The sequence below is a fragment of the Sinocyclocheilus rhinocerous genome, unplaced genomic scaffold (genome assembly GCF_001515625.1).
Source record: "Sinocyclocheilus rhinocerous isolate Xijiao unplaced genomic scaffold, SAMN03320098_v1.1 scaffold2385, whole genome shotgun sequence".
Taxonomy (NCBI): Eukaryota; Metazoa; Chordata; class Actinopteri; order Cypriniformes; family Cyprinidae; genus Sinocyclocheilus; species Sinocyclocheilus rhinocerous.
In genome coordinates this window covers 651,585-674,460 of record NW_015667271.1, presented here as the reverse complement: position 1 = coordinate 674,460, position 22,876 = coordinate 651,585, and the positions used below count along the sequence as shown (strand labels likewise).

The 22,876-nt window shown below is 38.6% G+C and overlaps 2 protein-coding genes across 3 annotated transcripts in view; both read right to left on the bottom strand.

Moving 5' to 3' along the window:
* Positions 1–12,282, bottom strand: part of LOC107733469 (actin filament-associated protein 1-like) — a 64,553-nt gene extending 52,271 nt beyond the window's left edge. The window contains exon 1 of the mRNA XM_016545098.1: positions 12,196–12,282. Coding sequence (XP_016400584.1) covers positions 12,196–12,217 — 22 coding nt within the window. The 5' untranslated portion in view covers positions 12,218–12,282. The remainder of the gene's footprint in view (positions 1–12,195) is intronic.
* Positions 12,283–15,109: 2,827 nt separating this feature from the next.
* LOC107733468 (actin-binding LIM protein 2-like) lies at positions 15,110–22,356 on the bottom strand. 2 transcript variants are annotated; one of them, XM_016545095.1, is made up of 6 exons: positions 22,220–22,356; positions 21,777–21,835; positions 20,661–20,721; positions 20,526–20,533; positions 18,424–18,504; positions 15,110–16,215 (listed from the first exon to the last, which is right to left on the bottom strand). In XM_016545095.1, the coding sequence occupies exons 1-6, from the start codon at positions 22,308–22,310 to the stop codon at positions 16,102–16,104; spliced, it is 414 nt and encodes a 137-aa protein (XP_016400581.1). In that variant the 5' UTR covers positions 22,311–22,356; the 3' UTR covers positions 15,110–16,101. The 2 variants fall into 2 exon arrangements, with proteins under 2 accessions (XP_016400581.1, XP_016400582.1); XM_016545096.1 differs by having other exon boundaries at positions 20,661–20,718.
* Between the last annotated feature and the right edge of the window lie 520 nt (positions 22,357–22,876).

Sequence of the window (22,876 nt, the reverse complement as noted above, 5' to 3'; positions counted from 1 at the left end):
TGGAGGGCCGGTGTCCTGCAGAGTTTAGCTCCAACCCTAATTAAACACACCTGAAGCAGCTAATCAAGCTCTTACTAGGCATAGAAACTTTCAGTCAGGTGTGTTGAGGCAAGTTGGAGCTAAACTCTGCAGGACACCGGCCCTCCAGGACCGAGTTTGGACAGCCCTGCTCTAGATGATGTTGTTTCTGATAGAAAACTAGCATTTATAATCAGGGTCCTAAATGAACCCTTTGACATTTATTTTTCATCCCTGAAATGCTTGCAAAACTTGCTGAACCTTTATAATTGCTGGACGATGTTTTCCGGGTTTCTGGAATGTTGCCGAGTATTTTTGATTCATTTGAAACTACTGAATATCAGCTCTGCAATCTGCACCCTTCTCAGTGTCCAAACAGCAGAGATGTGACTAAGATTTCAAAAGACATTTGGCTGTACTCTTCTCCTACATACTGTGTGTATGTGTTACAGTATAATCAAGCCAAGGCCTCCTTATGGAATTAACAAAGAGTAGACAGACAGGATTTAGGACCACAGGAGGTGGATGATCTGATAAGACAGTTTGTGTCATCTAGGTTATATCCTGTAATACTCCAAAAGCATAATATCAGAGATATAAAACACCTTGTATACCGAAGCTACACAAGCTATACCATATAAGTAGCATATATGTATAGCCAAGTGCCTAAGAGAAAATGTCTCAGGTTACTTATGTAACCATGGTTCCCTGAGTAGGGAACGAGACACTGCGTCCTCTAGGGGTCGCTATGGGGAACGCCTCGTCGTGACCCGTGTCTGAAGCATACATTGAAAAAACACCAACTCGTTGGCCGGGCGACAGCCCTGACGTCTCTACCGGTGCGACTATAGTATAAATAGGCGCCGGGAGCACACATCATTCACTTCTTCGTCTGAAGCTTGCGTCCGCAGCATGGCAAGAAACCTAGAGGACGCAGTGTCTCGTTCCCTACTCAGGGAACCATGGTTACATAAGTAACCTAAGACGTTTTCACCAACTTCATATTTCAATTTGACTAAGCTTAAATTTCAAGGCAGCATTAAGTTGTAAAAGGTTTTTTTTTTAACAGTGTACACACTTTCTAAACGCTTCGCTAGTGCTCGCCATAGTAGGAAAGAAAAAGCTCTTACTTTGCTTTTTGGAATGCACGCTTCAAACAGACCGGTCAATGAAGACGAAGAAGAGAATGATGTGTGCTCCCGGCGCCTATTTATACTATAGTCGCACCGGTAGAGACATCATGGCTGTCGCCGGCCAACGAGTTGGTGTTTTTTCAATGTATGCTTCAGACACGGGTCACGACAAGGCGTTCCCCATAGTGACCCCTAGAGGACGCAGTTCGAAGTTCCCATGAAAGGGAACATGTACACTGCAGTCTGCAATGAAAATTAATTTGTGCCAGATTGCAGAGACTGAATGTAGCTACAGATGTTGCTGTTGTAAATACCTCAGATGTGTTCATATTCAAGGAAATGTGTTAAATGAACTGCGATGCATCCAATTAAAACAGCCCAACTAGGTAGTCAACACACATAATGGCACAAAAGCAACAAACCTTGGCATCATTTTAACTGGTTGCTCTCTAGTTATCCAGTTTGCAGTTCTTCCCTGATAAGATGTTATCTCATGTAAGCATGTGGAAAATTAAACTAAATAAGCACACACACAGAGATTGACTTACTAAGGCAGTAAATGTGAATAATGAAAATATTCTGAGCTGGTAGACTGCAACCACAACTCTGAACACAGGTCTGGAGAAAATCTTTATCATCATCGTCTTCATCACAAGCAATCAGTCTTCACAGTCTCTCCATATGGCTATGAGGTAAAGGCCGCTCTGCTCAGCTGTAGTTGCATAATTTGACACCAGAGTCATTTTATAGTGCAGAAAGCCTAGAAAGCTGTAGCGCATATGGATGGGCAGTATGGAGCACTGGCTGTGTTCCAGTAGAGGAAAGCCTTGATGAAGGGAAGACAGAGCAATTCTAAGGAGTATTTAAAACTAGGTCAGAATTAGAGTGAGCATGACTGCCTTTTGACACGCTGCTCATTTGTAATATCCTGGCTGGTTTTCAGACATACATTAGTGCTGTGTTTGGGTTGGGCAGGGTCAGCTGGATAGTGCACTACAAACCAGTCCAACAAAGGGTCTCAGTGGAGATACACAATCCTATATCCTTAAACCGCCCTAAAGAAGGCTTTGACAAAAAACAGCTCAACATTCCACACATGATACTCTGGACTGGTGCAGATGAGGCCACGCTATGTTCTCGCTCTCTGTTTTCTCTACAGTGATGTATGCTCAGTCAAGAATAATCAATAAGTACACTTAGCCTATATGAACAAAGAAAGATGGATTTTCATCAGACTAGAGCAGTGTTTCTCAACCCTGGTCCTGAGCGCCCCCCAACACTGCACATTTTGTATGTCTCCCTTATCTGACACCCATTTCAGGTCCTGGAGTTTCTTTTAATGAGCTAATGAGTTGAATCAGGTGTGTTTGATTAGGGAGACACACAAAATGTGCAGTGCTGGGGGGCGCCCAGTACCAGGTTGAGAAACACTGGACTAGAGCAATAATTCATGTTATTAAAATGTCATGTAAATGGTTTAGTCTGACTGAAATTGTACCAGTCAGATTGTTGCATTTTTTTCTCTCCAACTGCTTCAGAGCAACCACTCTATTTATTATTCAGCACTGAAAGTATAATTCGGTTCAAATGTATTTGCATACTGGTTTTAACAGAAAATGTCAAAGCACACTGAGTACCAAGTACAGTGTTGGCAAGGACAAGATGACCAAGATAGGAGTCCAACTTGGGTCCATTTGTTAGAATTAATGGGGTGGACAATGTTGAAGACCCATCTGCAAGTTATCACCTGGAACAAGCAGCTGCATGAAGCTCATTCAGTGCTTTTCATTCTGTGATTCTTCCTAATTTTGTGTATTTTTGCCTTCTTTTATCTATAAAGTCCACCTACTTTTTCAGTCAAATTACATTTCCTTCCTTCCTCTTGTTTTTCTCGATACCAATCCTTGATAACATACACATGACCCTCCCCCAAACCACACCCAGTCTCAAGTCCCAGCTGCTATAGTCAGGGTGTCTCTTTAGCTCCAACCGTCCACAGCAAACAGTCAGATGGATAGATGGATACAAAGATGTACGAAGGGAAGGATGGCCCAGCAGGACTACGAGTCACAACCACTAATACACACTCTACGCACACACCTCCCTCCATCAGGCCACCCCACCACTTTGAGGCTCAGTCCACCATCTGGCCAGGCTGAGACTGCAGACGTGTTGTTGGTTATGGCTGGCCGGCCCAATGGGGGGAGGAGACCCAATTAAGAAACCAATCTGCTTTAATGCAAAATGTATAAGCCCCCCACCTCAGTTTTTTTTCCTGTGCGTTTTTATCTGGTTCTCCTTGGATTGCTGAACACAGCAATCAAATACAAATCCTTTCAGTATATAGCGGACATCACACAGTACTTAATTTCCTCAGATCCAGGCACTTTCCATCAGATGATCTTGATAAATTTTTCAGCCAGACTCAGCCAGAACCACAGACATTGATTTTCATCAGACCTCAGGGAGGAAGTCCGCCCCCGGAGATCCAACAGCATATTTGTGCAGAGTGCTGATTTAGGATCAGATTTTCACATTGTTTACTGGGGTTTAAGCCAAGGTGTGCTAAGGAGCAGCTCTGATCCAGAGACAGCATTCTTGATATGTGATCTTGTACATATATGGGTCCTGGCCTCTCACAGCAGACCAAAGAAGTCAACCTAGGGTTGATAAATGAACCCAACAAAAGAAAGAAAATTAGATAATACAATACAAAAAGAAAAAGCACTGCTGTCATGGCCATTGAAATATGGAAGCTCATTCATTTTATCTATTAAATTCCAATTCTGTTTAGATTTAGTCACATAACTGATTTGTGTCCATAATGTTAATTCTGACCCTAAGTGGGCACACAGACCAGGACTATTTACACTGCAGGGGAAAAGTACTTGCAATCAAATAATCTGTTAATAATCAGACTGATGACTTAAGGCCACTGCACACTGAGTCCGAAATTCCCGTCCGAAATTTTTGCATGTTAAAAAATAAATACGACCTCAAGTTGTGTCAATCACATTTACACACTGCCTCCGAAACTTTTGTCCGTCATAAAAAAATTCAGATCAGGTTCGATTTTCTGCATTTTCACATCCGTAGCAAGCATTTTGATAGGAAAGGATGACGAATACGAAAAAAAACGAAACAACACATACGAAAATTTGGCACTCAGTGTGCAAGAACCTTTACTCAGACTAAAAGGCATTCATTTAAACACCTAAATCAGATTGGTGTAAGAGTGGTGTAGACCTGAAATAATCCAATTAATAGGAAACAAGTAAGAACAAAAATAAGTGACAAAAATAAGTGCATGTAAAGGTATTGAGAGTATGCAAGGCCAAAGGGAAGGTGACAGGATGTGGGTGAAAGGGAAGGGAGGAGAAGGAAGGAAAATAGAAGAATGTGGAAGACCTTTACTTCACCTGGCAGACACAAATTACCAAACTTCGCCCTTACTGTCAGGGAGCGGGCCAATCAGCTTTAAACATCCAGCAGTCCCCCAAATATTCACACTGATCTGGGTCATCTATGTTGAACTTTAACACTAATAAAAAAAGATGGATTGATGGAAAAATCTTGGTTTTGTTCTGATAGTCTAGGCGTAGATGTAGTATGTTTTTTACTCTGTAACACTGATTACAAAAGCAACCATTTTAAATCACCATGGGCAAAGACCATTTATAAAATCTGTTTCTTTTGTTGTGTTTTTAAATTATTATTTTTTATATTATGGTTTATGTTACCTTTTGCGTTGTGTTTGTGTGTTGTTTTATGTGGTGTAGCCGTAGCATGTAAAGACAGCACATCATTCCTGTCTATCAGTTTTGTGTTTTGTAAACTTGGTAAAAAGTATACTCATCATTCGCTCTGAAGACAGCATATGAGGCGGAGGCTCTGTGCGCAGCCAATGGCGGTACTGCAAAGGACCATTGAAGAGAGAGGGATGATAGGAATAGCATTCCAAAGAAACATCTGCAAAGCTTCAAGTGTAAAAGTGCTGAATGACTGCAACAACAAACAACTATCACACACTGAAAGAAAAGAGAGAGGCAGGATAGAAAAGAAGATGACAAAGGCTGAGTGTTGATAAAATCTCACAGACTCACTCACAATAACATTTACTCATATAAAATAGAAATATGGAGAAAAATGTGAATCGCTACAACCTTATAGAATAATGTGATGCCAATATGTGATGTGTAAAATCTAAGATTGTGCTAAATCTAAGATGTGATAAATCTGAATCAATTTTCAAGTAGTTTTAAAGCCAACGAATACTGGCATCTCTAATATGTATATATCCTCTGCATCTCTGAAAACTTTATGTTTTAAAATGTCATAACCATTTACTCACTCGGCTTTCAAAGCCAATCCTGCTGTTAGCTTGACAGTGTATGAGGGTTTATGATCTAAAGCAGCAAATGCCTGGTTTAATCCATGAAAGAATGCCATGATCTTAGCACTCACACCTCTCTGACAGAGTTTTGCTGTGGAAACTTTGTAAGATTTACTGAGGACTAAAAGTAGAAGCTGCTAAAGGTTACAATAATTATATATGCAGTGCACTCACACAAACACACATTCAAACCCTGGCAATGGTCCTCTACAGAATTTCCTTTGGATCAAGTGAACCACCTGTTTCAACACAAGATATTGCATCACAACATTGCAGATTGCTGTCCTTGGAACAGGCACAATTTCATCTACAGAATTGTCATGTGCAGGTGACGCTACTACAGTGAAAGCAACTTGGCTGCATTAGGAAACATGCTGTGAGGACCAACCAGGGACAAAATTTCATGAAACATTCTTAAAAATAAATTTCCTGCTTATTTTTATTACTTAAGAAAACACTTTCCACCACCCAGCAACCAAATCAAACCAAACTTTGACACCAAACTGACTAAAAGCACTAGTGTGAAAGCACACTAAGCTTGAAGTTTCAGTATGTATAGCCTCTGGGCTTTGTGTGGGTGTGTCAAGGGTGAAATACAGGGAACGAAAGCAAGTATTCCTATAAATCATAACACCTTGACATTAACCTTAATGTACAGTACAATCAATTTAAAATGACAGGTCTGGAGGCCTCAGCACACATCTCTGTGTGCTTAAAAAAGTTCATAATGAAGAGCACTTAAATTTTCCAGAACGCAACCAGAACTTGAACATCACCTTTAGCGCACATATCACTGAACATTTGGTTATTTTACCAGCAGATCTATACATGCACATAAGCACATCCATTTACTACAGAAAAGCCTGAAACCACTATTCCAAAAACATGTGAAAACAAGTCTTGGCTAAAATCCAAACTAAGCATTTTACCCAAATACCCAAAGGGCAGGTTGCCTTCATCATCACCCTAAAAATCATACTCCCCTACTAAAAATAAATTGGAATTGATGGAAAGTGGGTTACAATAACATGAATAGGTGGAAAAGCATAAAAAGAAATGTGTGAGTTTGTTTGTGCGCGCGCACACCCACACACACACACACACACACACAAGAATGCTGCCTGAACGTTTAAATATATGTACTTCCTTTGAGATTTAGAACCCAAAGTCTGACTCACTTTTACTCCCCTTCTGACCCGCCACAGGAAGTGACATAATCTATTAGTCACTGTCACTTTCCCCATGGACTACAGAGTGATTACTATAAAGTGGGCCTCTTCAGTTTCCATCACATTGTTGTTGGGATTTTGTGCAATACAGTGAATGTGAGTGTTCTTTAATTCCTGTCTCTATTCATCTGGCATATCAAAATGAATGCAGGAAATAGGTAATGACAGGCACAAAATAGGCACGAAAAGGCATGCCGGGCGGCAGAGAGAAGAGAAATTACTGTAGAAAGATGAGAGAGCTGCCTCAGGGTCTAAATACCAGTGCTTACAAATACACCTGCAGGATCAAACCCAAAAACACAGATGGTGCGTGTTTTCAGAACAGAAAGAATTTGGCGAAAGACAGAAAGAAAGAGTTCATGTAGGTCAGCTGTTTTAGGAGAGATACAGACACAACAGGAAATTGAGATTGCCTGTTTAATCACCTCCTACGAATGCTAGTATAAACCAACAAACACCATCATAAAGATGTGTGTGTTCTTGTGTCTGTGTCCTCTTATATTCACTTTCACTAGAGATCTTTGCACACTAGGACTGTTTCATAAGCAGAGCTTTGAGACTGTCTTTCTTTAGCATGAGAAACTTTTACATAGATGCCTGCAGATTTTCTATTTGATTATTGGTGCATTTTTGAGGAAATTGTCTGGTATGAGTCATTCAAACAGAAAATTTCAGAAATCTATGAAAACAAATAACAAATCACTATAGGTTATTCTTAAAAGCCTAAACTAGCTCAGCTCCTAAAAGCTTAAAACAATTACAGCACACTGTGCATTAATTATTTATGCTAACAGTTCTAGCATCTGTTAGCTATAAAACAAGCCTTTACAGAGAGACTGTTACCTTGGCTGCGACAACACACCCTAAACACAAAATACTTAACCAGAGTTTCCACCCGGCGAATAACAGCAACCACACCACATCAGTCTAATCAGATTCCTCTCCGCCTGTGATGTGGTCAGGAGCGTTAAGAACCACAGCAACTTTCATAATTTCCACACCTTCCTCAGTTATTTCCCTTATTTTCACTTTTTCACTTTCCATGTCATACACAAATAACGAAACATTGTGGAAACAAATAATGACAGATGGAAATGACAGTAAACCTCTACTTTAAATTATTCAGAGAATATTTAATGATGAAACCAAGAGAAAGAGACAACTAAAGATAACTAAAGCTTTCTAAAGAAAATGAGGCATCAGCTTTCCCAGACAGTGACTCAGAGGTCTCGAGTTCAGCTTGGTTTACAGCAGACACACACATATACTCAAATGGGCAATTTGAAGAACAAGCACCTTCTTTGTGAACACAAACACACTTGAGTATGCTGAACTCGACGAAAAGAAAAAGAGCTACATCTTCCCTCTGGCTATGTCTCGATGTAAAACCCTTATGGGACAACCTCCAAAGCTGAAGAGCCAAAAGGCATGCAACACCACTTTTTCATGTTTTACTTTAAAGATCTGCCGCTCTAGTCCAGTCATGTTATAGAGCCGTGGGCAGTATGGGTAACTGACAGCTCTAGAGAGACGTCTTGCACAGCTGTTTGTGGAAATACACAGTGTTACTTCAGAACTTTATTTTTATTTAATAAAACAATATTTTTTTCACTTGTTCAACCTATAAATTCATATATAATTTTTTATCAGTGTTATACGCTTCATACTGAGTTTAAGCACTTGTTTGGACAAAAGTCTGGGTAGTGAAAAATGAGTCATCCAAGAAGAGGCAATCTGCTAGTGGTTGAAATGGGTACTACAGTCCAAATTCAAAATATTGGATAGAGTTGTTTGTCCCACCCCCTTCAGGTTCCCAGATTGAGGACACACAATTGGAATGAGCGCAATTTACATTGGAAGTCGACAAGTCTTAAGGCCAGTGCACAGCACACTGAGTCTGAAATTTTCATCCGAAATTTTTCTTGATGTTGCAGGGTATGTTGCAGGGTGGGGCGGGGCCATGGTGGGGGATTTTTGACAAAATCCTAATTTTTTATCAGTGTTATACGCTTCATACTGAGTTTAAGCACTTGTTTGGACAAAAGTCTGGGTAGTGAAAAATGAGTCATCCAAGAAGAGGCAATCTGCTAGTGGTTGAAATGGGTACTACAGTCCAAATTCAAAATATTGGATAGAGTTGTTTGTCCCACCCCCTTCAGGTTCCCAGATTGAGGACACACAATTGGAATGAGCGCAATTTACAATGGAAGTCGACAAGTCTTAAGGCCAGTGCACAGCACACTGAGTCTGAAATTTTCATCTGAAATTTTTCTTGATTTTTTCTTTAATATTTCTTTAAGGGGATTTTACTACACAATTGGAATGAGCGCAATTTACATTGGAAGTCGACAAGTCTTAAGGCCAGTGCACAGCACACTGAGTCTGAAATTTTCATCCGAAATTTTTCTTGATGTTGCAGGGTGGGGCGGGGCCATGGTGGGGGATTTTTGACAAAATCCTAATATTAAACAGCCCAAACTCTTATAAATTAACATACAAATGAAGACAGAGTTATAGGCCTATGTGAGCTAATATATATTTATGCTTTAGTGATTTTCAAGAATTTTTTCTTTAATATTTCTTTAAGGGGATTTTACTAAATATTAACATCGCTGATATGCAAAAGTTTTGGTCAGTGCACTTTGGGTGTTGCAGCACCCTCAGCACCCCTAGTTACAGCAGCCATGAATAATATTGGGTAAACTGGCATTGGGCGGAAACACAGAACAAACAAAAACAGACATTCCGACACAGAATGCACAAAACTTGCAGAAAACAGCACCTTTAAATGTGTATATCTGCTTTCATAGCTTTCATGAAAAAAGTATGCTTTTATTACAGCTTTTTGTACAGCTAAAATAACTGGAAGTGGCATTCAAGTAAAAATGGCCATGCCCACTCTTATGTTAAACATAAGGTGGATGGATGGCTTGAAAAGTAACACACATGGACAGAAAAGTCAAAAAACATATTTTGATCTCATGGGGTCTTTAAGACAGAGTCAGTGGGTTTTATGTGTTCTCAAAGGTCCTTTCAGCTCACATAAACAAAACCAAAAAGAGTATATAAAAGGTTTAATGAGACAAAGACAAGAGCCCAACTAGTAGAGCAAAGTGCTTGCAACTTCAAGGTCATGGGTTTGATTCCCAAACAAGGCATTTGCCATGAAAGTGTGCTTAATGCAAAAATGTAACGATGAATGTTACATTTCCTTATCTTTTTATTGCATCAATAAAATTTAAACTGTCTATGCATTTCAAGTATTTTCATAAACCAACACATCTTTCCATAGGAATCAGTGTCAGGGGTCAGGAAGTGGTTTGTTATTGAGTAAGACAGACAAAGAATCAGCAGCTGTTCACAGCTGTATGTGACACACACACACACACACACACTTACACAATTAAACTACATACTGCATCCCGAGGCAGACTAATATAAACCCACTGGAGACTTGTCTGTGAAAACTATCCTAAGGCACAGACTGCTAGACTAGATCCACTAGAGAGGAAAAAAAGCCTGGAAGGGAACTTGTACAAGTCAGGCTACTATAAAAGAGAAAACTATACTGTATATTATCACTGCATTTTCCCCACCATTCAAAGCAGTGATTAGAAGATAACAAACGTCCACAAAATATCTGTACGACTGCTTTTTTCTCCAGCAAATTAAGCAAGACCAGTCATCAATCTTCACCAATGGCCTCTCTCCTTCTCGCACAGATGCTGCAACAATGCAGGTCCAGATGTGCATTAGTAATGACGTCAATGCATCAGCAATCAGACTTTTGACCATATGTACAGACCAGTCATCAAGCTATCAGAGAAAATATCAAACTCCCACCTACTGAGGCCATGCAACACTCCGCTATACTGGCATTTAGCTCTTGGATGACCTTACTTTGTGCGGTTACAAAATTCAAAATACAAAATTCTTGAAATAAAGTGTAAATGAACAAGCTTACACATGCTATGCTACCATAATAAAGGTGCAACTCGTATGCCTTTTCTCCATAAATGGAATCAAATGCACCTAGTTCTGGAAAAAAAGGCGTTTAGTGGTACATGGTTTACAAAGGTGTTCATTCTCTGCCAGATTGATATGAAACTGCCAGTAACATCAGCATTTACTTGAGAATCGAAGGAAATAGTATTTTTAAAGGGTGAGATTCAATAAGGAGAAGGTATTTTGTTTCTGCTCTGATTAGGAAGCAGAACATCCTGAATTGAACCTCCTGTTTGCATGATTGCAAATTGTGGTGAAAGTCCAGCCAAAAACAGATGAACAGGTCAAGTTAGGCTCCATCGCCCATTTTACTAGATGGCCCTTGACTAACATCTCTCAAAGAGCTTGGTCACACCCTTCTAAACTCTACACTGGCTACTGATCAAAGATGCTGAGCTTTGTCCACACGCTTATCTTTGTTTTTCCAAATGATCGTATTTCTAGCCAAGGAGTCCAAGAACTCAGTTTAGCCAAACCCAACCTGTTCCAGTCGATTATTTCTTATTTTCTTTACCTGGTAGACTGTTTTGAGACAGTCTGGACAATGAGATATGAGACTCGACCTCTTTGGTGGCTTTTTACGTTTTGTTCTGTTTTCTCTCATCTCAGAGCCAGAGTCAGTAAAGCCAACAATACACAGGATGACGGTTCTTGTCCGCTCCATTGTCAGTTATTCCTGGAGGAAAACACTTTCACACGGTCCCAAACTCTTTATATAAATAGCCTCTCCAAATAAATATCCCCTGAACTTGCAAAACACCTGAGAACAACCATAACAAAGCTGCTAAAAAAATAGGGTTAGCTAGGGTAAACACTGAAATCTTATACATAGAGATGCAATTGTGATGTTGTCAGTGACAACTATGCTTCATCCTCATATAAACTACAAAAACATAATCCAGCTTCCCTTTCCCAGTGGTTTAAGAGTCCTCCATACACTGCATTGTATCAAATTAATTGGATTTGTTCTTCATAATTTAGCTTTTCACCTCTCTCAGCCCCTCCCCCTCTGTATAATCAGAGACTGGGGCTGGAGACGCCAGCTGATCCCTGCAGGCCCCTGCTATTCAACAAGAGCCCCCCACATTCATCAGGATGCCTCCTGCTTCTTTGTGCTCAGCCTCAGCTCCAAAAGAAGAAAAGGGTTGATGGCAGCTCCAAAAAATGACAAATATTAATGCAGGATGACAACTTCTGAGCTCTTTTATGTTATTATTAGCATTTGTAAAGAAATAAACAATAGAAAGCAAGCCTATCACACTCACATTAAATGTTTTCTAAGTAGCGTTTGTCCTTAAGAAACCTCAGTGTGTTGAAATCGACAAATTAGGAAATATTTCATGGATGGCCAAGATGCTTTCACAACGCATAAATAGAGACAGACACCTGTCAAATAATTTTAACAGTGACATCTTACCTTCTCCGCTATTTCCCGTCATAACTTTACCGCAAGGTGATGGACCTGCCCAGTATCCGCGTGCACCTCTGTTGTTCCTCTGGCCTCTATGAGCTTCTTCAGATTCATGTCTGCGCTTCGGGGACCGCTCACGCTGTCAAATCAGTCCGAGATTGACAACCGTGTGAGCCAATCCGGCAGCGCGCTACTAAAAATCCAACCAATAGCAGAACTGGGAGGCGGTCCCATTTACAAACTGGGTAGGCTAGGTCGAGGGAAGATATTAAGTATCAACGTCTATCTACTTTGTTTATATGATAAACATATAGGAGGCACATCTATCTATCTATCTATCTATATATCTATCTAAAAAAACAAAACTGAAAAACTGAAGTAGCTTTATTTAGATGGATATCCATAAATCAATCAATCAATCAATCTATCTATCTATCACATTTAAAAAAATTAGTAGGTCAAGGAGTGTTGGAAGATATTAAGTTTCAATGTCTATTTAATTTGTTTAATGATAATCATATAGGGGACACGTTATCTATCTATCTATCTATCTATCGGTCAGTCTGTCTGATTCAGAATCTTTACAAAAAAAAAAAGAACTGAAGTAGCTTTATTTAGATGGCTATCCATAAATCCATCCATCTATCTATCACATTAAAAAACTGGGTAGATCGAGGAGTGTTGGAAGATATTAAGTTTCAACGTCTATTTAATGTTTATATAATAAACATAGGAGACACTTTATCTATAGCTAGGCTATCTATCCATCCATCCATCGATCTAATCTATCGGTCAGTCTGTCTGATTCAGCAACTTTTCTCTTTACAGAAAAACACGAGTTGAAGTAGCTGTATTTATTGAGATGAATATCAATATTTCTTGCAAAGCAACTCAAAGACACTGTGAATGAAATGGGTGCATTTACATTTCCCAAACTCATTACTTTGCACAGTCAGAACAACATTACAATCACAGTTATACGCAGTAGTTAGTTTGCATACTAGCACAAAACCACACGCACCCATGGAAAACCCAATAGCCTATGTCGCATTACCTCATCATAACACAAAGACAACTCCATACGAATGTCTCTCAAACTTTCTAGGTATAAAATAATACATGTGTGAATGCAGTCGGACCCAGGCACAAACACTCTTCATTTGTAATAGTAGCAAAAGTAGGAAAGCAGCTCTCAAAACTGTTGGGTCAGAGTTCTCTTGGGTCACAGTCCTACATCTGCTTTCATCCATACAAAGAGACTTCAGTTTTCAAAGAAAAACAAATTTTGAAATTAATTCCAAAAGCAAACCATATTTTTAGAAAACACAAAAATGTAGATGCAGATATGACCTCCTTGTTTAGTCTCCACTTGGGTCTGTTTTTTTTAAAGGTTAGAACAGTGCTATGCTGAAGAATAAAGATGATCGAACACACACTGATCTGAACTCACCTAGTCTGAACTATTGGACTGCTGAGCTGGAGGCTAACAGCACTCACACCCACACACGAGCATGTTTCTACAGCTGTTCAAATAAGAATAACACAATAGTCTTCCGCAGCTCAACATGGTTCTTCTGGGAAGGCTCCCACCTACGCACTCAGACCAAAGCACGTTCATGTGTTTCAGACAAGCTTTACTGTACTGTATTTTCCCCAAAACAACAGATTTTTGTAATGACCGATGAAGGCTGAAATTTACTGCATGAAAAATGTCACATTATGACGCTGAAGAATTAGATAAGCACACACATACAGTTAGTTAGAAACGCCATACTTTCACAATCAACGAAGTAAAACAATCTGAGTTTCCCTGCTGAGCAGTTCAAAAAAAATCCAAAGATGCCTTGATATTGTACAAGATATAGGCACGTTACACGTGGTTATCATTACTCAGAACGTAGTTTACTGAATGTGGCTGTGTTTTTTTTAACAGTTCCAGATTTCTAATATCTTTATGTAACGTATTCATATAATTAAAAGGACAAAATACCTTTCTTTCTTATTTTTTGCAAATTTGAGTCACTGGCATAAGAGAAAGAACCTAGAACAGATATGGTACGACTTAAGAATGTGTCTGAAAAAAACAAAACAATTTCTCAATAACTTTAAGATCTCAAATCAAACAACATGTCATGATTAATCTTAAAAGTCCATTATGAAGTCCTTACATGATAAATGCAGTGCATGCCTACAGGGTGACATGATAAGTGTAACAGACATTTATATTAATATACTGCACACACATTTCTTAACAATCAAAAAAAGCAGAAAAAAAACAATCATATTTGGCTTTTAAATGAAGCGCCACTGAACTGCATGCTTTATTAAGTGTCATGTTGTATTAGTTTTGCTAATTGCTACAGAATCTGTTAACTTTGGCATGGCTCCAAGCTAAAGTCAATGTTGCAATTATTTGCAAATGGAAAATAAAGTATCTGGCAAACATCTGTATGAAAAAAAATTGCATACAAAAATAAGGGTTTACTCTGCCTTGAGCACTTTCATTTGTGTGGATTAAAACAATGAGAATGTCTGGCTGATAAAAGTTTATGACCATAGTACTGTGCACAATATATATGGAGAGAGTATGTGAAGTCCAGATATCAGTTTAGAACAACTCTAAATGTCTTATTGAATAACTGTGATCTCAAGATAATGACATCTGATGAATTGCACATTGACCTGAAAAAGCAAACAAATACATAATACAACACAAAAGCTATGTATTGTTCCAGCTGTTTGCACTCAGTCATTCAGCAACAGTAAAGATTATTAACCATATCAACTAACACTGTGTCCTACCTACCTCTTCCGGTTTGTTTGATTTGTCGTTGTGTTTTCTGACTTGTTATTTTGTTTTCTGAATTGTTGTTGTGCTTTCTGAATTGTTATTTTGTTTTTTAGACTTGCATTTGCGTTTGTAATTTGTTATTTTGTTTTCAGAATTGTGATTTGCTTTGCACTTCTCGGCCACCGTAGTGTCCTAACCAGGCGCAATATGACAAGTTCGAAAACTGATGTGTGACGTGACAAAATCACACCCAATGAGTTGTACAGTTCTGAGGAACCAATGAGAGTTCACAGTGGGCGGGGCTACCCAGCATGATGTCGTGTTGTGCCCTGTTGCACTTTGCTTCTCACGATCGAGGCTGGTTACGTTTTTTCTCTTCGTTTTATTGCGTCCCGTCTGGTTAGGTCACGTGTAAGGTGCTTTGTTGACTTCTCGCTCCGATTGAGTCTTTGGCCTGGTCATGCTAAAGCCATGGATGAATGAGCTTCCATAAAGCTGATATTACATGATAGATATTACAGTCCAAGCAGTGGCTGAGTATCATGTCTAGGAGGTAAGAAGAAGAACAGGCAGGAAGAGACGAGAGAAAGACACAATATGAGTAGACGAGGACAAGACTAAAATGTTGGACAACATTCATTGCAGTCAAAAACAAAGACAAGGGGACAGGGGAAGATGGATATTATTACATAGCAAAAAGACGTACAAGTAGAGCTTGTTGGCCATGTTTCTCAGCTGTATAAAATGTACAGAAAGTGGCTTATATCAATATTGAGTGCTTTTTGCACAAAGAGAGAATGCAATGCAGTAATCACAAAGACAGCCGAGGGAGCAAGATCAAAGACAATCAAAGAGAAAAACAATATGGAGAATTTAGTGCCGACTCTCCGGCATCAGAGTAACATTCAGACCATGTGGTGCGGCGTTCACGAACAAAGCTAGGTGGCAAACAGCGTTGTGAAAGCGCTCCCTCTTCCTCAGCGTGAGATGAGATGACAGTAGCTATGCAGCAGAACGGAGGTGCATATATATTTCTCTCACACTCATCCTCCATGCACACAGGATGGATGAGAAGAGGTTTTCTCTTTATCTTTGCTTTCCTTCAAGCGATTCAGCGGGATTTAAAACAAGCGGGCTTTCTTCTTAAGGTCATTTTTCTTCCACAAGGCCAAACGGTCAAACTGTTCAATGGTCATCTCAAATACATTGTAGAAGTCCTCAGGTGACAGGTGCCTCTGAAATGATAAGAATTACAATAAATGTAATTAATTGAATTCTAAAACTTTACAAATCAATTTTGATATCTGGCAAATTTAAGAGGGAGTTCAGTTGGAAAAAAAAAATTCTGTGTAATTCTAAGCCTGTACGACTTTCTTCAGTGGAACACAATAGAAGATATTTTGGAAAATGTTCACACTGCACTTAACTGCAATGAAGATGAATGGTTAACAGGCTATCAAGGACAAAAAAGTGGCATAAAATAATCATATGGTTTAGAGTGGTTATAAAACTACAAAAGCTGTGATTTAATTAAATAAATATATATGTCTATTTCAAATATTTTACGTGCTGCCTGGAAATATTAGTATTGCCATTGTACAGTTGTACTGTTAAATAAAACTATTTTGTAAAAATCGACGCGTTTCAGAAAGGCGGGGCATAGAGGAGAAACAATAATGTACAGTATGTGGAAAATAATGTGTTTTTTTAACCTTAAACCGCATAAACACATTTCATTACACAAAATACACAAAATAATGTTCTTTTTAACAGCATCATATGACCCCTTTAAATACTTGATTTTTTAAAATGTTAAAAACTGTTAAAATATTTCTTAATTTGTTGTAGATGTTTTCTTTAGAAATTAAAAATAAGCCTACTATTATCATTATTATTATTTCCTAATCATATTGATATATAATCTCAACATTTTTGGTGAAATTGTGCTGCCCTACAAACAAGCATATTCATCAAACCAAAAGCTTTTTTTAATCACATTTAAAGTTTTACCCAAATCATAAAACCCTAATTCCAAGTCTTTTGGAACCATATGAAAGCTCTGTGTGAGGAACAGACCAAAACTGAAATGGTTACTCATTAAAAAAAATTCAAAAGTTATTACAATCCATTTTAATTGCATGTAAAAGAACAGCTTGGACATTCTGATAACTCCTTTTGTGTTCCAATATGGGTTTTAAAAGACATGAGGAAGTATAAATGAATTTGAACCAATGTTTTGGGTGAACTATCACTTTAAAGCATGCAGAATAGCTCCATGATATAGTCATCCATCTATAAAGGTCTAAAATAACACTGTCAAACAACTAATCAAAGCTTAATCAGAACAAACCCAAAGGACTTCTGCCAGGATTCTAAGCACTGTTTATTCTGCTAACAATATCTGCATGGCGCAAACGTCATTACAGATTAAAGACAGAGTGAAAAAAATAATACAATATTGACAATAATTACAACCATCTATATGCATGTCACCTAAAGCTTTGCAATGGTTGAGGACATTCATTGCCTTTAGCACAATCAGGATTACGAGCACCACTGGGGGGGCTGTGAAAGTTGCCAGGCTTTCAAGCCTATGACCTCAATTTTGGTTTAAACCATTCCAGAATGGATCTGTATAAATCTTTATTCTTTCAGGCCCTGTCGTATGTGGTACTGTAACACTTGCAGATGTGTGGGCATCTTGAACTTCTGCAAAAAGCCGCTGAAATCACCGTCTTTGGAAAGTTTTTTTTTGGGTGTTGCAAGTGTCTCCCGCTGGGAGACTGACTCAAATCATGCTCAAGGGGCCAGGGCCTCTTACATCAGGACAACAGTCGTATGATGACAAACACACACACATTTTCAGATATTGCAATTTTAACCACAGTGATTCCAAACTAACAGTTATAGGGAGTGGGATCAGTAAATCAACATCTCTCGTAACTCATGCTGAAGTTAAAAGGAGCCAGACATTTCTCTTCCCTTTTCCATTTAAACCCACTAATAACACTGACACAATGTCCAGGAACACTGAGAATATATTATGTGTTGGCCGTGGGCAAGTGGACTGTAGTCCATCAAAGCCATAACCTCATAAACATACACAACTCTTCGCCTGGCTGCTTGCTTGCATACTTTGATCAAGACTAATGCTGACAAAATAATAATTAAACAGAAATAAGTCAACCCATGCTCCATATTAAAAAGATGACACAACTGTATTTAAATGTCAATCATTACAAACTAAACTACACTCAATCATCATAACTTGGGATGCTCCAAAGTGCAATCAATTAAAAATAAACAAAACCACTGAGTAAAATCATGTACAGTATATGACAGAGTATGATTCAGCAAACAGGCCACATAAGGAGGAATACACAGAAGGAAAGAGATGGACAAAACAGAAAAGTGGTCTATTTGAAGGTCTAATAAAATATTACCTCCAGTCTGGTGCGGTCCACATCCCGTGGTAGTTTTACTCGGACTCTGTGGCTCACAGCTAGCATGTCATAGGGATAGACCTGCAACATACATGCATGTGAAATACACACAATTACAAAAATGCCCTCATAAGACATTTTATAGTGTTTTATTTAAAAAATAATGCTGTTCTTTTGAACTCTTGAGCACCAAATCAGCATATTAAAGGGGTCATATGATGCGATTTCAAGTTTTCCTTTCTCTTTGGAGTGTTACAAGCTGATTGTGCATAGATAAGATCCCTGAAGTTGCAAAGACTAAAGTCTCAAAACCAAAGAGATATTCTTTATCAAAGTTAAGACTCTGCCACGCCCCCCTAAAACGGCTCGTTCTAACACGCCCCCACATATCTACCTCACTATGTGGAAATATTTGCATAATGCCGCCCAAATGTGAACGCAAAGAAAGAAGGCGTGGTTTCAGTAACCGCAGTTAGTGTTGAAGCAGCCATGTCAGGGAGACGCTGTGTGTTTCTAGGCGAAAGCAAAAGCACTTTATTTGGCCTTCCGAAAGTAGATGCATTTAGGAATCTTTAAGATTACTTACAACAGAACAGCAATGCATTTTATGGACGACCGTTTCGTGAACCTAGGAGAGGAGTTTAAGTATTTGCTATTGACTGTTCAAATGCGGAGTTTTGCGCATCGTGTGTGTGTCTGTGTGCGTGTGTGAGAGTGTGTGTGTGAGAGAGAGGGGTCACATCACAGTGGAGTCAGCTGTCTTAACCGTGGCTTGTGTACACATACCAGCTTCATCATTGTGTCTGTCACGCGACTCTGTTCCCCAGAGTAAAGACATTGCTCTGTCTTTACATTTATTTTGAAAGCTGAAGCTCGCGATTATGGTAAGGGGCGTTACATTTCCGACGAGTGCTTGCGGTGTTCGGCCAATCACAATGCACTGGGTCAGCTGACCAATCAGAGCAGACTGCGCTTGTCGGAAGGAGGGACTTTGTAGAAAACGAAGCGTTTGAGAGAGGCGGGGCATAGAGGACCTACAATGTACAGTATTTGAAAAATAATGTGTTTTTTGAACATTAAAGCATGTCACCATATTCTGTTACACCAAATAATGATCTTTAAAAAAGCATCATATGACCCCTTTAAAAGATAAGGATCATGCGGCCCGGTTTTACAGGTGCTATTATAATTATTTATTGTAGAAAAATGCATTCAAGCATTCAAATTTGTTATTGAACTATATGGACCCAACAATATTCAACATTATTAAAATGGTGCATAAACAGGCTGAATGGAAAATTAACAATTTTGCCTCTAAATGTCTACTGAAACCATAGAAAGCATCTTGCAACCAATAATTAACCACACAAAATATAGCACTGCAAGTGAACCTGTATTTAAAGGGATAGTTCACCCAAAAGTGAAAATTCCGTCATTAATTACTCACCCTCATGTCGTTCCAAACCTGTAAGATAAGATATTTTTGATGAAATCCGAGAGCTTTCTGACCCTGCATAGACAGCAATGCAACTGACACGTTCAAGGCCCAGAAAGCTAGTAAAGACATTGTTAAAATAGTCCATGTGATATCAGTGGTTGAACCGTAATGTTATGAAGCTACGAGAATACTTTTTATACTCTCATGAAAGTGCATCGAAGACTGACACGAAAGAGAAGAAATTGTTGAATAAAGTTATTTTTGTAACAACTTTTCAACATGGACTATTTTAACGATGTCCTTACTACGTTTCTGGGCCTTAAACATGTCAGCTGCGTTGCTGTCTTTGCAGGGTCAGAAAGCTCTTGGATTTCATCAAAAATATCTTAATTTGTGTTCTGAAGATGAACGAAGGTCTTACGGGTTTGAAACGACATGAGGGTGAGTAATTAATGAGAGAATTATCATTTTTGGTTGAACAATCCCTTTAATGCTTTCTGGGTCATATTCAATTTGTTTTTTTTAAAATAGTTGCATTTTGTTGTTTTCCTTTTCATTTTTTGTTTTTCCCTGATCAGAACAGTCCAGCCACCTATTTTGGGCTCGCCACCCAAAAGTTGACAATTACTGTTCTACAAAATAGGGAACGCACACTAGAACTCACCTTGTACTCTGAGAAGCATTGGAAAACAGGAAAGAGGTTAAAAAAAAGAAAGAGAAAGACAAATTACAACTAATAATCTTTGTATGGTAAAAAGGCAATTTGTCTGTTGTCTATGTAAGTTAAATACTCACTCACCTCTCATTCCACTCCAGGATGAGTCATGATCGCCCTCATCCTCGCCAAGATCAGCCACCTGCTAAGAAGCAATGCATGACAAGACATGGCATATTTACAGTTATATACAGAGCACATTTATTAACAAGTAGAGTGCATGGCAATATCAAAACAGTAGATGGCTGTTTTTTCAACTACAGGCACATTCATGTCCCAAAGGAACTGATTTCAGCATCTAGTTTTAAGAATTCACATTAAAAATTTTGTGGAAAAGTTTCACCATGCCATCATTATTTATTTTTGCTACTATCAAATGAGAGTAACAATATCATGTTTGAACAGAGCGGCTGCTGTAACTGTGAACGTTTTTCTTTCATTTCCTGAGGTTAAAGGTTAAAGTCTAGCACAGACAGAGGCTTGAATCCATGCGGCTGGAGCTTGCCGGTGGATTTGGTTATAAATATTAATCTATGACCAGCTCTCCATTTCACATGCCTTTGTGAACGCTTGTGGAAAGTAAAGGCGAAACATGACACTAAGTCAGACCAGATTACATATAAAGAATTGGTAATATTTCTGTTTTCAGGTAGTTTATTGTCTAGATACAAAAAACCGTTGCAAAATACTGCCACCTAGTGTACAGGAGAAGCTTTCAGACCGTTCTCAAACAAAGAAAACACTGGCAATGCGAGATAAAAGATCTGAATCAGATTTTTAATATAGAGTGCCGTGGAAGCACATCTTGCTCTTCGTTACAGAGGATAGTCCATTAAGGGAGCCAGATTTCAAGATCAAAGCCGAACATGGAAACCAGAGGTTGGGAACAAGACACAATTCTAACTGCACGCAAGCACAGACACACCCTCTGAGCATTATGGCTTCCGCAGCTAAATCTCTACACTAACTGATCTGTGACTGTGTTTCCTGATGTGCGCAATTACAACAGCCCTCTGTCCCAGCAGCTGGGTTTGACAAATCCAACTAGGATCAAACAACATTCTTCACTGCTGAGAGAGCGAATGACAGCATCTGTGACCACAGCTCACATATATTCCCAAAAATCACACACAGATGGTGTGTTAAAAGGTTTGTGGGGTGCTGCGTTTGTGTGCAGATATCAGGTCTTATAAGGTTTACCTTGTATATTCCGTTCCGCCCATATCCTGGCAGCGAAGCAGACTTATTGTATGGGAAGTCTGTAAAACAGAGAATTTAGAAAGATTTATAGCATTTTACTCTAACACCATGTTCAAGGGGAGGACAGGCAGAGACAGTTTAAAAGGAGGATATGAAAAATTAATAGAAAAATGAACAGAAGAAAATGTACCACTCAATATCAATATGGCAGCTGTAGGAAAGAAAGCCCCGCCTTTTAAAATAATTTTTCCGTCGACTCTGAAAAGGGCATGCAAATTAACTTGACCAGCCTGAAAAAAACAGTTTTTAATCGCAAGTTTTAAAAGTAACTATGATACAGTTGTTGTCAGATTTCATTGTTTCCTACATAGAAAATAGCTGCTCTGAAATGTTAGCATGATGGCCACTGAGTGAACTGACATGACTTTAAGGAAGTTACTCACTGGGTTGAGACATATCGGTGGGTAAGCTGTGGGTGGAGGTCCTGGGGTCCAGATCTGGAGACTGTCCATCCATCTCACTCTTCAGGTTCATCCAACTTGTTCTGGTCTATTGACAAACAAAAACAGCAAGAAATACAATCAAATAAAGAATTTAATGGAAAGATGGAAAACGTATATAGGGTTTGATTATATTACGAAGCGTGCTTAAATGTATTGAATGTGCACTTGCAGTGTACTTAAAATCTTTAAAAGTATATTTTTAAAAACTGTATTTGCAGACACTTAAGTGTACTCACTGAGAGTACACTCTAATGACTGTTTCTTAACACACTTAAGTAGACTTGTAAAAAGCGCACTTGTAATAATATCAAAGTATAAGTTTTACTTTAAAGTACATTTTAAATCATTACGTTGTAATAATTTTCTTTTATGCTTTGAAGTACAATTATTTTAATGTTGACTAACACACTAAAGCACATGTAAAGTACTTGATTATCATTTTAACTGTACTGTGTTATTTGATATGACACTTTTATGTTAATAAAATATTACACTTTGATATTACAAGTTGATATATTTTAAAGGGGTCATATGACGTTGCTAAAAAATAACATTATTTGGTGTAATGAAATGTGTTTACATGGTTTAAAGGTTAAA

Coding starts and splice junctions, on each gene's coding strand:
- LOC107733468 (XM_016545095.1), bottom strand. CDS start 22,310: ATGAACCTGAAGAGTGAGATGGATGGACAGTCTCCAGATCTGGACCCC. Junction 20,722..21,776: donor GGCGGAACGGAATATACAAG/GTAAACCTTATA, acceptor ATTGCTTCTTAG/CAGGTGGCTGATCTTGGCGA. Junction 16,216..18,423: donor TGGACCGCACCAGACTGGAG/GTAATATTTTAT, acceptor TTATCATTTCAG/AGGCACCTGTCACCTGAGGA.